This window comes from Chroicocephalus ridibundus, chromosome 6 (assembly GCF_963924245.1).
Source record: "Chroicocephalus ridibundus chromosome 6, bChrRid1.1, whole genome shotgun sequence".
In the NCBI taxonomy this organism is placed as follows: domain Eukaryota; kingdom Metazoa; phylum Chordata; class Aves; order Charadriiformes; family Laridae; genus Chroicocephalus; species Chroicocephalus ridibundus.
Genome location: NC_086289.1, coordinates 62,049,401 through 62,065,166, shown reverse-complemented (window position 1 = coordinate 62,065,166; position 15,766 = coordinate 62,049,401). Strand labels below are relative to the sequence as shown.

At 42.0% G+C, this 15,766-nt stretch overlaps 1 protein-coding gene across 11 annotated transcripts in view; it reads right to left on the bottom strand.

Moving 5' to 3' along the window:
• UGGT1 (UDP-glucose glycoprotein glucosyltransferase 1) overlaps positions 1-12,853 on the bottom strand; it is a 52,633-nt gene extending 39,780 nt beyond the window's left edge. For 6 of the 11 annotated variants that reach the window (XR_010071514.1, XR_010071513.1, XR_010071512.1 and 3 more), the window contains exons 1-10: positions 12,651-12,853; positions 9,894-10,032; positions 7,941-8,023; positions 7,263-7,387; positions 6,277-6,389; positions 4,881-5,055; positions 3,845-3,941; positions 2,089-2,167; positions 1,779-1,879; positions 832-931 (exon numbers count right to left, since the gene is read on the bottom strand). Coding sequence is in view for 7 of the 11 variants with exons in the window: in XM_063337886.1 (XP_063193956.1) it covers positions 832-931; positions 1,779-1,879; positions 2,089-2,167; positions 3,845-3,941; positions 4,881-5,055; positions 6,277-6,389; positions 7,263-7,387; positions 7,941-8,023; positions 9,894-10,032; positions 12,651-12,708 (1,070 nt within the window). In the remaining 4 variants the exon portion in view is untranslated. Of the gene's footprint in view, positions 1-831; positions 932-1,778; positions 1,880-2,088; positions 2,168-3,844; positions 3,942-4,880; positions 5,056-6,276; positions 6,390-7,262; positions 7,388-7,940; positions 8,024-9,893; positions 10,033-10,398; positions 10,602-10,651; positions 11,062-12,650 lie in introns of those variants that run through there. The other 5 variants (XM_063337889.1, XM_063337892.1, XM_063337890.1 and 2 more) reach the window with 5 other exon arrangements.
• Between the last annotated feature and the right edge of the window lie 2,913 nt (positions 12,854-15,766).

Genomic DNA, 15,766 nt, shown 5'->3' with positions numbered 1-15,766 from the left:
AAGTGCTCAGCTGCCAGAAAGGTAGAGGTGGAGGCTGGCAGTAGAAAACAGGGGGATTTCACTCCTCATTGTGGGTTCTCATTCCTTTCCTTACGCTGGATCTAGTGTTTGCATCATCACAAAATGGGCGAGTACGGCTCACAGATCTGACTAAAAACGCAGTAAGAGTGCAATGCCTCCCTTAAGAAGCTAGAAATAGCACCATCTCAATAGCAGTTAGTGGCAAATAAGACCATAATTCAGGTGTTTTTTTACTCTCCAGTATATCTCCACCTACTCAAAAAGGAGGAGCTCCTGTAATACCATCTTCACAACCCAGCTTGTGGAATTTATCAAATGAAATATATTTCTAGACTGACAGGATTTCTTGAAATTGATTTCAATATACTCCAAGCAGTCACTGACAAAGTGCAAAAAACAGTGGAATTGCACATCAGTCTCTGACATGAGACTGACTGGGCTGTTTGCCAAAGTGAATCCCAGAAGAGTGGGATCCAGCAAATAGCTAAAGCTTAAAGCCACCGAACAGAAAGCCTATACAATAAATTCTTGAGGACTTGATGCAAAAGGTTCAGAAGCGTTTCACAACAAAACAGCACAGGTAATTCTGTCAAATTTTCTACCAGTCCACATCAGCTGCCATCCAAGAGAAACACTGTAAGATCCTCTTTGTAACCATAGGCTGAAGAACTTCTCTGCATAAACATTCCCCGGTGTTTGCCTCCAGCTGAACAGAAACTCGGACATTAACCCAACCAGTTCTGCCTGTCTCATGTTCTGCTCAGAAAAAAGATGATAAGAAAACTTCTTCGAACCCATAATTAAGGTTACCTGGCCTTTGTAGGAAAGTTCTGACTGAGATCTTTCATGACCATCAGAGCGTCCACAGGGGAAGCAGTCAAAATGCGAGCAGCAGTTTGAAAACTTAAATCTAGAAGTGGAAAAACAGAAGTCAGGAAGTCCAAAATGAAAACAAGCCAATGCATCTTAACTTTAGCTTTCAACTTTTTTGCGTATTTCTTACCTATGACAATTCATTTTCTATCTGTGCCTTTAGGTAATTTTTTTTTAATCTTCTTCCTTGTATTCAACTTATATTTGTGGACTTGAAGCAAGTAACCCTTTTCAAAACAGACCAATACATTCTATCTACAGGTTACTTCAATGAGTCTGGACCATCACCTCTATTTTTGGTGGAGGCAGGAGGATATGCCCTTCAGAAGGGGCCTGGGTGCTTGTTTCACAAGCTAGCAACATAAACAGCCATCTGTTGGACATAGGTAGTTTCTCTGTGGCTACAACGTATGCTCAGCATTTTGAATTACTCTCTTTTTTCAGAGGATGGAAAGCCTTTCCACAGGCCTCTAACAGATGACTTCCAGGGAAACAGGTCAGCGTTGCATACAGACACTTTTGAAATAGTTTTCCTTTGGTCTTGAGAAATATCAGCTTTCCACACCAAGAATATGACAATGGAAAGAAACTTGACATTTACCAGATCATACAAGTAGTCAGTTTAAAAGCAAGTGGCTTACTATACTTCACAATATAGAAAGCAAACTTCACTTCAGAAGTCCCATGAAACCATCTTTCTAAAAGGTATTTCAACAGGACGCTGCGAAGGAGCTTTAAAAAATCCAGTAGTTTCCAGTGCAGGAATTTACAGTCAAACTCTCAACTCTACAGAGCCACTCGCGACCTCATTTGTGTAGAGCACCAGAAGATACATTTACATTAAGTTTTTGTAGTACAATACTGAAAGTCTTCATGCAGATTACCTTGTAACTGCCATACTTTCAAAGGTGCCATTTCATTGGTGCTTTCCACGAGGTGTTTTCGAAGCTCTTTCAGCTCTTCTGTCAGGTCAGGATACAATTGCCTAAAAGGGTATGAGGGTGAAAGAACTTCTGTGGTTTCCTGTGAGCAAGTCTGCTGCTAATGCAAAGAAACTAACATATGAAAAAGCATGCTGCTAACACATATGTGTAACTCAGACATGTGAAAAATAACAACAAAGCAAAATATGAGCATCTTGGCATCAAGTTTTTTTGATATGACGAAGACCAACAACTTAAAACTGAGTTTTACCTTAGTTTTCCAAACAGAAATCCCTGCACTTCATCAATAGGGTCATTTTCATCTATTACTGTAGCATTCACATCCATGCCTGTAAACACACAGAGAAAAACACTTTTATCAAGCTGTTCAGAAACAGCTCTCAACACTCATTTTGATTTGTTTAACAGAACTACACTGCAGTAACCAAAAAGAAGAAAGTGCAAGTTTCAGGCTTACTTTTCAACCCATATCCAAGAGACATTACTGTTACAAATGAACACAGTAACAGCTGAAATAAAGTCAAGTTGGATTACTGAGAAGGAAAAGTGTAAAATGAGTGGAAGTCTCAGAGACCTAGGCATTGCAGAGGAATTCACTAGGGCCTAGGAGCCTTCAGGACACACCAGCTTTGTAGAATAAGTGCTAAACTTCAATTGTGAACACAACCCCAATTTTAGCCCCAGAATACATGATAAAAAATAGTATCTGAGTAAAGTCCAATTCTGGGCTTAAACATCAAGAAGAAATCAGCGCAAAAGACTCACGCGATCTCCTATCCAGCCAGCTCCAATCTAGATGGTTTATGCTCAAGTCTAACTAAAAGTCCTGACCTTTTAGATGAGCGTGTGCTTCGGGACAAGGCAAAGCAGCACAGGCACCAATAAATGACTGCACAGCCAGAACATCCACAGAATCCAAAGGAGCTGGAGGAGTACGACAGACCTCTCATGCACAGCTTACTATCTATGACTTATTTGCAGCTCATAGCAGTGCCAGTACAGTCTGTCCATTTTTTTAAACATTTTACGTCAATATTGGTATAAAACTTCACAAGTTTACAAATAACAAATCTTCCCCAGAATTACTTTTTTTGTCACCTGAAGAGACAAAGGCCTCCAACATCCTATTCTACAAACAATACCAGGGCTTTTGCGTGACATTTTGATGACTGATTAATGGAAAATTTCACACAGTAATAAAAAAGTTGGATCACCTCCTCTAGTATGTTAGTCTCTCTTAAAATTAAATAGTTTTACAAATAAAGACCAAAGGGTTTATGTGTCTATATTCTAGATGGTGGCAAAATATTCTGAATCAGACTTTAGATCTGTATCTAAAAACTGCTAAAACTGCAAAATCATGAAGAATCCAATTCAAAATCTGAGTTCTGTTCTCCACAGCATCTCAAACTAACCAACTAGCTAAAAGAATATTTTATTTTTTTTTTTACTTAAGTCCAAGATAAAAGCAGAAAATTCTGATATGCACACACGTAAATAAAAAGTATACACACACACACAATTACCCTAACAAAAATAGTTTTGGCAGGTGCATGAGAGTTTGCAAAACACAGATCAGTGCTCTAAAGAAAGCAGGAAAAGCAAAAAAGAAAAATCATGCAGAATTCTAAGTTCTTGTTCCCAAAGAACAAGAACAGGAAACACATTCTGCTCTGTGGATGGATAAGCTACAGCAAATTAAGGTAGAGGTGCTTTACATCTGCAGAGAATCCGCTTATCTGGTAAAAAATTAGTTGCATTAATTGTGCCATTACTAAGATCTAGTCCAGAGTCATGACTCCAATGTGCCCAGCAGTGCACAAGCACAGAAGACAAGTGCCATGGCAAAGACATGTTTCATAAAGAACATAAACCCAAAGAGACAGGAAGAGAAGTGATTTCAGAGCTGAAGAAATAAGATCTGCAATTCAGACAAACAGTCATTCATATCAAAGGAAATACAAAATTATCTTTACAGAATTAAAATAGTTAAAATATTAATTCACCTTTCACCTGCGTATCATCCTTGGCCTTATACTCTGTACTTTTAATAGCCAGCTCCACACCATAGCCAGAGAGGTAGACTTTTTCTTTACTGGGATTCTGTAAGGAAAAGCAACAGTACAATATCGCCAGTCTTTGTTTTGATGTACAAATTAAAAACTGCCATTTCCCAAAGCTAAGAAATCTCAAGCTAGTACACATTTCAGACACAACCGGTAACGCATAAGAGAGAAACAAATACAATGAGTGACTCTGCAGTAATGTGCTGTGATAATTATATTTCCTATTGTATTTCAACAAAGCTCTTTGAAGTTCAGAGGACAAAGATATTTCTATGGACCAAAACAACACTGAAAACCACCAGGCAAAAAGGAACACAAAACAATGTTTCCAGGATTCAGCATGCAAGCCGAGTAGAGCAGGAGAGACTCATGTCATCAAATCAGACAGAGAAGGGAAATGAACTTCAACTGTGAAGTCAACTCAAAATTCTTAGAGCTTTTGTAATTTAGAGTTAAATGCCAATCCAGTGGTTATGGGCAATTTAGGGGAGGGAGATGGAAACCAGGATAAATTGCGCTAGGGCTGGTAAGCGGTTCTGCTACAGAAACCACGCCTTTCATCTGAAAATGGTACTATAAAGTTAATCTCTGCTTCTCATAGGAAGTAACTAAGTGGTCTGACTGGGAAAGATCCAACTATCTATTTCCTACAATCTAATATAGGTAGAACAACTTTTTTTTTTTTTTTTTTAAGATCAAACTCTGTAGTTTATCTGGAGTTTAACTCAGCATTTGTAAAATCAAATAATCCTCTTATTTAAACAGTCGTGAGATTTTACATACTCTGTATGCCTCCGCTACATGCAATAAAAAATAAACTTTTGAGTATTACAAATATCAAGCAGCAATGCATTATGCAAGTGTCCATTTAAAGGGAACAAACTTAGGCCATTTTTCTTTTTTAAAAGCCAGGAAAGCCAGGCCAGCTACTCTTTCCATGTCAAATACCTCTGTTAAAATGCGGAAATATACTTACAGCGATATAGTGTCTGAGCACGTAAGTGATTTCTTCTGCCTCAGCCTTTAAAACAAGCCTCCTATGGTATCTGTAGAACTCCTCTGAGCCAATCTCAGCGTAAAGTATGACAACAGGACTTTCAGGGTTTGACACTGGGTACTTGTGGTCCCCTTTGAACAAAAATGGCTTTGGCCTAAGAGTAAACGTGGAAGATTATCACACTGTGGTTCATAGCACTTCCTCACTCAGTGCAAGATGCAGAATTTCTCATGTGTAATGGCTGTTCCTGTGTTCTCTGAATACATGTCAAGATATTCCCATATTTTATCAAGGTTGGCAGCGCTCAATGCATGTTGATAAAGCTTTGTTAAAAATAGACATATGAAAATGAAACAAGTAGCCAGATGTTATTTTGAATCTAATATGATCCTTATTTTAAAAATTAACCACTTTCCTTAAATTTTCAATTAACTTTTTTTTTCCTCTAATGGTGATTCATAAGTTCTGGATAAAAAAATAAAAGGCTAACAGAGCAAACGGTCCAGCAACTTGAATTCAAGGGAACCCTGTCCTTGGCTTAGTACACAAACAAGAAAGTGAATGAGAAGACTATTTTCAACTTCTGTTTTTAAATTTTGTCTAAAATACAATGAAAAATTTAAAATATTCCCAGTGAGTCAGATGAATAGCATGTGAGCTATAGATGCCATACATCTGCACATTGACAAAAACCACCTTTATGCCCACAAAAAACAAAACTACGAAGATTATTGTGAAGACAAACTGAAATTTAAGTTTGGTGGTGTTTTTTTTTCCCCGAAAGAGGTATATTTTATAGTTTCTTTTTGTTACTAAAAGCTACAATCAAGTTCTGTTCTTGTAAAGAAATCTGAATTTTAAATATATTGTGTGGTGATAGTTTTCTTTGTTAATGCTGAGAAAATTATATAGGGAAAAAATTCTGTGCATGCTTCAAGCCACGCATGATATGATCTCTGCTATATTACCTATCATTTTAATGAGAAGCCCAGCTCTTTCTATTTTCCCTACATACTAAAGGCTTAACATATTCCTGAGAATTCCTACTGTCCTTCAACAGATTGTTTCCAACTTTTCCCCTTGCACTTTCAAAGCATTCTTCCTCCTCCTAGCAGAATACCAAAGAGCAATGGATAAGCGAACAATCATTCCAATCTGGATTAATAAGAAATAAGAGTCTGCCACTTCTGTGCATTCAATGGACAGTATAAATTAACACTGAAGAATGTAGAAACTACTGTTTTATTGCAATCTCTGTACAGCAGTAAGTCTAACTAGGTTAAATTTTAAGAGTTATTACCATCTCTGTACAGCAGTAAGTCTGACTAGGTTAAATTTTAAGAGCTAATTCAATGATTCAATATGAAGCAAATACCTTTCTGAAGCTGCCTGTAAAAGGTTTCCAAGAGAGTCAAATTCACATGTCTTCTCCCCATGCACAGCAAAAAACAGGGTACAGCCCTTTGGTGGAGGTTCATCTGCTGCTATCTGTATTAAAACATTTGTAAGCAAGCAGGTTCAACACTTGCCCTCGAAACAAGTGAAAATGACAACAGCATAGCTCTGTAGCAATCAGTCGTCTTTGATTTCCTAAATTCTAAACTAGTACTTCTTCCCTCTTTCTTACATAATTTAAATGCCCAGTAAAAACTGAAAAGTTGAGAGTTAAGTCTTAACTTACTATGAATTTTTTTCCAGTCTATTATTATTAACTGTAATATTAGTTCCAGGTACAAAAAGCGAGGCTTGTAACTGTAGGGTTTTTGGTTGAGGTTTTTTGCATTACACATCAGAAACCCCTGTATTTGTTAAACAACAAATGATAAAACGATTCCAGATGAAAAAGGAAGATATCTTCTAATATTACTTAAATAAAGCACATCATAATGTGAGCCAATTTGCAATGAACCATATGAATACCCTGAGTTTGAAAAAGAACAGAGAGTACAACAAACTTCCGCTTATGGGTTCTAATCGTGAGAGCTGCATATTCATGGATTACTGCCTTCAAGTAAGTACAACTGAATAATGGGAACAGCAGCAGCATCACAACTACCAACGGAGCCATGGGGATTTTCCTCGTAAAAAAATCTTCACACATTTATTAGTGCAGCGGGCATCAAAGATACACAGACATACTGAAATCCCAATTCTTTAGTCTGCTCTAGACAGATGGACTCAAATTTGGCACTTGGTGAAATCAGTGTGTGTGTGTATATATATATATGCATGCTCTTTAGCTCAGATGTATGGAGCACTTAATCACTTTGGGATTTTTTTACACTCTCAAATGTCTCCTTATGCAGCTCGATCGTTCCTAGGTAATTCTCTACAAATCATTTGAGGATTTCCTGTACTGACCTGTTGAAAAGCTTGAACTGTTGCAGAATAAGAGCGTAAAGACAAGGAAAACTTCAACAGATTCTGCTGCAAAGGTGACAGACTCTGGCAGGCTACTTTCAGCATTTCATGGTAATAATCACTAGCTGCAAAGTCAAAGTACAAGCAGTTATTTTTCTATACCATATTCTCAGTGAAGAAGGACTTTTCATCTTAATTGCGATTTATACTAACAGAAGCCCATGATGTTAATTGTAAATATGCACACAACCCTTCCTCCTTAATTTTCATTACAGCCAGTTCTGCAGATGGACGAGTGAACTTCAATACAGATGCATGAAAGCATGATTATGTACCTTCCTGAGGATGCAAACATAGGCTTGGGGAGGAGGGAAGCAGTAAAAAGCTCCCATTTAATTTGAGTTGAGAAAGCAAAACACAGAGAAAAAGCATGTATAACATTTTATACTTCATGTTGAAACAGAAACTGGCAAGTAAATCATGTTTCAGACTCACGCATCACAGCTTTTGTCAAATGGATATCCCAAAGCTTTGAGCACTTCACTGTAAAAACATTACTGAAATCAGTCCTCATTTGACTTGTACAATACTAACACAAAGGAAGACAAAATATTTGACTTTATTTTTCAACCATGTCAACTACCAGTCATCATCAAGAAAAAGACTACGACAACTTACCATCCTGTTCAGATGCCTTAATATTTTGACTGGCTTCAACAAAATTCCAGAATTTTTCTTGGCCTTCTTCTGATAAAAACTCACTGAGTAAGAAGAGAAGAGTTAGCTAGATCTATGAATTTTCTCTCAAGTTACAATTCTAACACTTTGTGAAGCTTTAGAAAAAGTTAGCTCCTATCATATGTTTACCTACATCAGGAAACCATATGTTACTAGAAAAAGCAGACCAGGAAAGCTGACAAACCAACCAACCCAAACAAATAACAGTCGGAGGCCAGGATAAACACACATTATGGGAAAGCAGCCTGTAAAGCACCTATTAATCTCTCGGAGACCACTGACAGACAACAGGGTATATGCTGGGACCTCTCCTCCCTACCGCATTTCTTTACTAGCTATCTTTTATGAGAAATACACACTTTTTTTTACTTTGCAGTAACAAACCGTAGTTTGTCGGAACTACTCGCTTTGGTGGGGTTTTTTGTTTGTTTGTTGTTAAGTGAGCAAAAGGAGAAGTCACAGCTTCAAATCATGATGTAATTCACCACGTAGTAAGCATATGATTAGGTAGGTATACAATGTGAGGCAATAAAAAAAATTCTTCGAACATTGCTAACAGCACATACTTTATCATGTCTAAACTTGTAACATGCTTCACGCGCTAAAGGACGCTACAACACAAGATTTGGAGCCTACTAGCTGCCACCATAGTTTGTGTGTTCATTTCAACCAGTTCTGACCTAAGGGGATAAGTACTTCTTGAACAATGGGGTAATGAATTGCAGTGCCGGGCTAAGTAAATTGAACATCAGGAATGATTTTTACACTGCAGCACTGTATCATTCTGCAGTTCACCCTAAATGAACAACCCTACTTATCTAAAGTCTTTGAATATAGTGGTTAGGTAATATATCAAGCCTTTGGTACGTTATATTGATTATTTGCTTATTACTTCACAGTTTCTTAGGGTGAGCTTTTCCACAGCAAACACCTTGCATCGTCAAGGTATTTAAACCCTGGCATTAACACCTGAGCTTTGCATTTTGCTGCTTAAGGATTTTTCAGTCTTCAAACATCAGCTTCTGCAGAGAAGGTTACAGGAAAGTAATTTCACCTAGAACACACCTGTTCTACCACGCAAAGCCACGCCCATTTGAATGAAACCCATCGATGCCCAACTATTTTCATGTGAACCAATCTGTGACAACATGGGCAGAATTCCATATATGGCACCAAACCTTAAGCGATACAAAATTAAACACACGCACACAAAAATCTAGAAGTCCTACTTTGCATAGACATCTCCAAATTAGAATCCCACAAAATGAAATGATGGGGACTTCTAAAGTGCTAAGTAGACTGGCAGTGAAAAGACAGCATTTTACTTTCTTTTTTCTTTTTAAATAGCATCTTTAAAAAAAAAAAAAAAAAAGTCTTTAATACCATAGAAGAAATCTCCCCAGGCTAACTTGCGCAACTCTTAACAAAGCAGCTGACTTTAGACAACCAATGCAGAACTCACGTGAACAAAGTTAAGCTTAACTGAGCTAAACATACGCAAGCACCACTATGTATCAAAACTTACAGTGACCACTAAGTAAAAAAAATCTTATATTATGGAATCTTACAAAACCATGCTAAACCTGTCTACCTAGTGCTTTGACCAAAAATTCGTAAGGCAAAAAATCCTTACTATGGAATTATTGTGACTAATCTTTGTTCTAGGGCACAATGAAAGAATTTACTAAAAGCAAAAACTACTACTATTTCCTTTAAAATATTCATCCCACCTCCCCCAGCACAGCAACGATCATGTTCAACCGTTATTACTGCCAATGAATTAGTAATGACCAGAATCCAAAGCACCATAAAACAAATGAAAAAGAGAATACACTAATTTATCCTCTAAGATTTGTCAATTAAAAAGAAAAAAAAAAATCACAACGCACTTACCTTGTCTCAAGTAATAAAGGAGTTGAAGACCACTTCGTAGTTAGACATGTTGTCACAGCCTTAGAATCTCCTTTTACGAGTGAAGAGCTGAACCAGATTCCAAGAACTGCAATAAGTATTCCCATTTTATAGAAGCAGCCTAAAAAAAAAACGAAGAAGAGAAAGACGGTTTAGCATTATCTCTTTGTATAAATACAGAATCTCAAATATCCAAATATATTAAGGCATATTTTAAGATTCATTCATTTAATGCAATACATCAGCAAAATAATCATAGTCTCGCCTCAGCTTACAAAATCAAAAATAATATGAAAACAAGAGAAGAGACAAGGATTTTAAGATCTGACCCCTGGACTGCAATTAAACCTAAATCAATTCCAGCTTTTGCTATGTTTATGCTTTCAAACAAACTCCTTTCTGTTCTGGGACACCCACATCATATACTACTTGCTTTAAGGAGAGGTATTACAAACAGATCATATTTCTAATTAGGTGGAAAACCTACCCATCGTTTGTTTTACTGGAAGTAAAGTCACATTTCGTGTTTGCAGAGATACATCAGCTGGTGTACTAACCAATGTCGGAAGCACCAGGCACGGTTAAGGTTCCCTAGTCAGCCCTTTAGGTTCTGCTGGGTACAGCGGACTTCTCTGAGGAATGAAGAAACAAGCATTTCCTGGATGCACCGAGTGCCACTGACTTTAGAAGCTGAAAAATTAATGAAATAATGAAGAAAGACTTCAAATGATACAACTTACTGTGAGAAATGAGCCGGAGAGGGGGGAGGAAATAATTTCTTTATTGTCCTTCACACGTACTTTAATGCCTGTCCTATTCACCTGTGTATTCTCTGTCCTATTCACCGTGACACAGCTGAGTGGAATTTCCTTGCCCTCAGCTCTTAAGTTTACGGAAGGCTTGAATTCTCCTGTTAGCTTTCCATTATGGTCTCCAAAAATTCAAGCATTTTTTCCCCCTCTGACACTTGCCCATTGCTCTTTCTGTATCTCAACCTCCTTTCTTTCAGAATAAAACCAGAAATGCCCTGCTATAATATACGAGGAGCACCTTGCTCAGCTGCACATGACATTTGTTGTACGCAGCACCTGTGAAGCAGACAGATGGCATCGCATGACATGGAACATTTACAACTACCACTCACTGCGCGCAGAGGAGGAAGCTCGTTCAATATTTGTGGAGTGAAACCTTGGTTTCTGCCAAACGCAACAGAAAAGCCAAGGTTTGCAGCTCCTCCCAGAATCGTGTCCTTCTTATTCACTGCAAATTACACACAATAGTTTGAAACATGTAAATTAATATACTGTACTGCATTCTTATGATTAAAACTCCCATGCTACTCTCTGATGCCTGTTTTCCCATTCTGGTAATGATTGTAATAAAAGCCTTTTTCTGTATGAAATGAGGGGGGAGAAAAGGACGCATCTGTCACCTGACACCGGTTCAGCCAACTGAAAACCTGCAGATAAGAAATACCTACACTCCCTGAATAATAACAGCCATAAAACAAAGAAAAGACCAGTATCCCAAAGGAAAATAGAAGTACACTGTGGAGAACAGAAGAGGCAAGAGGCACAGGGATGAACATAAACGACATGAGGAGACGCAGCTGTGTTCTGTGTGAGGGAACAAAGCAAAAACCAATCTGAATTACAATATTTTGAAGTGGATTTTTCAAGACTCATTTGTTTTGCAAATATTTTTTCCTCCAGCTACTCAGTTTAAAATACAGCTGACTTCCGGAAACTCGCACACCCTGCCTTGGAGAAAGGAACAAATCACCCCGCAGCCGCGGGCCTGAGAGAGCGAGCGCTGGCCTGTGCCACGCACTGGGCAGCGAGTGGGCGAGACACTGCCGGAGGAGCCCTGAATCATAGAACAGACTCATGGAATGGCCTAGGTGGGAAGAGACCCTTCAGATCGAGTCCAACCATCAACCTAACTCTGAGAAAACCCATCACTAAACCGTATCTGTCAGCACTACGTCTACCCGGCTTTTCAATACCCAGGGATGGTGCCTCAACCACTTCCCTGGGCAGCCTGAAGGGAAGGGCCAGAGCTGAAAAACCTGCTGGGGCAAGGGTGCCAAAGTGTCAGGGCCAGGAGGCTGAAGCAAGGGGTCTGACCGAATATTGCATGCAGTAACGGTCACCGCGATGCCTTTCAAGGCGCAGGTATGACGTTGCCGTGCTGTAAACACTGAAACTAACCCCAGGCGTTTAACTGAGTAATCCCAAATCACACGCTTGAACAGCTTCGACTAGAAATAATTTGTTATGGCTGCTCCTCCACATCCAGTATGCTTCCGTACAACCCTTACCCGCCACGCTACGCTCCCGATGCGAGGCACAAGCGGCCACGTAGCGGTAACGCAGATAACGCTGGTGACTCAAAGAAAAATTTAAAAAAACTTGGGATGCCCGTTCGTTAATGGCGAAGGGCCTTTAACTCCCCTCGGGCGCGGTCTCTGGAGCTCCCGGCCGGACCCACTAGCAGGGCCGCTGACTGACTGACTGACCGACCGACACCAGCGGGGCGCGGAGCCCGTTTGAGGGGCCCGGCCGCCACCGCGCCGCTCCCCTCCGCAGGCCGCCCGCTTCCCCCCAGGACGGCGCGGCCACAACCGCCGCCGGCGCCCGCCGAGCCCCGCGGCCGCTGCCGGGCGGAGGCGGCCCCGCTCCCCTCAGGGCCGGGCCGCGCGCCCCCCGCCCCGCGCGCGTGTCGCCCTGGTAACCGCACCTGCCCCCGGCCGCCACGCTCCCTTCCGCCTCGCGCCGCTCCCGCCGCTTCCGGGCATCGCCGCTTCCGCTGCCGGGCCAGAGGGGGCCGCGCCGCCATAGAGTTTTTGCGGGGCGAGCGCCAGAGCGTCACCCGGCCGCCATGGCCTGGGGGGCGCCGGGGGTGCCGCTCGCTCCTCCCGCCGCCCGTGCCCGCTCCAGAGACCTCCCTCTCCGCAGGTGAGGAGAGGCGCGGGGTGGGGACGGGCCCAGCCTGCCCCGTGCCGCCCCAGGTTGGGAAGCGGGTGATTCCGGAGGCAAAGGTGGAGGCGGTGTGGCTCGTTCCGCTGTCCCGCCGGCAGCCCGGGCTCTGGAAAAGAGCCTGGTTGCGCTGGGCGAGGAGCAGCTTCCCCGGCTCAGGTGTGTAGCGCGTAGGCGTGAAGGGGGCGTGAGCTGTTCTCTGTCGTTACGAGTTGAGGAACCTACCACGATTTATCGTCGTTCAGACAATTATTCTCTCAGCCTATGAGCCCTCCCCATCCGGGGAAGGGGAACGGGGAAAAACCAAGGAAGCCCGGGTGTTGAGATATAAACAGATTTAATAGAATAGAACTAAGTAATTAATAACAGTCAGAGAACCAATACTGATGCTGATACCAATATAAAACATAAAAGGATTATCCTCACCCCATTCCCCCAGCAGGAGCCGTGCGCTCTCTGCAGGGACAGCCACTGTGGGACCCTGTGAGTGCTGCGGCTGCGGGAGGAAGGGAAGGGCTCAGGGCTCTGGCACCTGGGCAAGGAGTTCTCTGGACCGCCGCCATCAAGGGAGAGAGCGAACTCCTCGGCAAACTTTCTGACTTACGTGGAATGTGCTGTTCATGGTATGAAATAACCCTGTTGGCAGCTTGGGTCAAGTGCCTGGGTCTCGCTGCTCCTCGTCCCCACACCTGGCAAGCTCAAAAATACTGAGACCTTGCAACCCGCACACCAGAGCTGGCTATAAAGTAAGTATTTTCACAAATTCAGACACTAGAGTCTCCTAAACATGCATTTTTCCCAAGCATTATTAGAGACCTTGCTGAAAAGTAAAATTATCGAAAGAGAAATTAACCCTGTGTCACTCATTTATCCATCTTCTCTATACCATTTATGATTTTACAGCTCTCCCTCTGAACTGTGCCTTTTCCAGCCCAAAGACTCCACGCCAGCTCTGCGTGCCCATTCTTGGCATGCTCCGTGTCAGTTTAGTAAACTGACTACAAGTCAGTTTACTAAAATACAGTTGTTTTCCGATACAAAACCAGTATCTGTATGGAATCGTGTTCCAAACGGCTCTGGAGAAAGTGTCTGAGAGGTAATCGCCCCTGGCTGCAGCTGGAGAAACGTGAAAGCATTGTATGGTAGAATTCTGAAAGGAATAAATTATTAGTGGGGGGCTGCGAGGTGTCTCCTACTCGGGCACAGCTCAGCTCCGGCAGCTGGTGGGGAACGGCAGGCAGATGGGCCTCATGCTCCCCCCACCCCCATCCTGCTCTGGGCAGGGACTACAACACAGCGCTGCAAAAGGAGCAAATAACAGAACTCTTCATTTGTCACAGTTTTTCCCCCGTAAGAAAATCCTTTTTCTTTATTCTGAAGCTGCCCCCCGCCCCATGTACACAATTTACCTCTCCTAGTTTTCGATGAAAAGCATGTAACTCAGATGTGAAATACTTGTGAACGCACTTGATGGGGGGGAAAAGCCAACACACCGCCACAGCAAGAAACAACTTTTCTGTCACCCAAGAGGCCGATTTCCCCACACATTGTAAGAAGCTTCACGTACTGAAGTGCTGAATGCCAAAAATGCAAGTGAACTAAAAGACCCCTGGGCCAGACCGACAGTCCCCAACTGATGATCCCTCTGAGTACCTACACTGCCATCTTCACAGCATCGCCTTTCTTCATTGCTTTTCTGTTGGTATTTGTGACCCATATCAAAAGCAGTGTTGATTTTGTGACCTTTCTTGCAATTCACGAAGTTTTAATTAAAAAACAAACCACCAGCCAACCCCGCACTCACACCGATGAGTGGTTCTCGCCTCAGCTTTGTTCAAAGCCTTGTAAAACTCCCAAGAAACAGAACCTTCTCGTTTGCCTCAGAGAGCACGTGATTCATTTGGATGGCAAGAACCTGTATTAGGACTGCACAAGACCACCTGGGTCAGTACTTTAAGAAACGATCACTTAAGATTTAAAAGCAGCCCAGAGTCCCCCACAACTGCAGTACAAGAACTACAAGAAAAAAGGGAGGAGAAAAAAGCCCACCCTTAACTACAGGCCTTCAGAGCCAAATGGAACCTGGGTATGACCGGCTCAACACCATTCACTTCTTTTTCACATAGTTGCACCTTCCAGTACGGCAGTAAGGAATTCCCTGGCTTTCAATAAATTGATTAAAAACGGGGAAAAAAAAAAAAAACCAAACCCTTGAAACTCAACATGCTAAAAACACGCCCGAGGTCAGTTACTGTGCCACAGGCCTACCTGGTAAGAGCAGCTGAAGTGGTCCGAGCAACAGAATTCCTTTAGCAGGCTCCATCCAGTGCAGGCATCCTCCTTCATCCTCACTCAGTTTCTGCCTGGTGTCCCAGCAGACAGCTTTATTTAGCGCTGTCACCATCCCCGGCAGTCTCGCAGTCTCACAGGAGCACATTTGAAACGTGACCACCCACCTACTTACATTCTCTCCATTATCGGCGCTGGCAGATGCCAGAGGTACTAAGTGCCTCTAAGTCCCCTACCTCAAAGAATTCCCAGAACGACAGAACGCGCATTACAGCACTTGGGCTGTGCTCCTCTGGAACGAAGGAGACTTTCTTACTGACAGTTATCCGTTTGAGCTACCCAAATACCAAAGGCAAAACGTAAGAAAAAAAAAGACATGGCTTTCAACCGTACAAAGTCAGTCACCGCAGTATGGGCCCTGCAGCAAAGGCTGCACTCAGCCAATCTGGTGCTGCACAGAGCACCCGAAAAGGAAGTGCCCAGCGATCTGCTACTGGGTCTTCCTGAGCTGGCTCACTGACCTCCAGCCCAAAGGCTGGCTGGCTTTAGAAATGCTCTGTTCTAGCCCATCCGCCGCAGCCCTTTGCT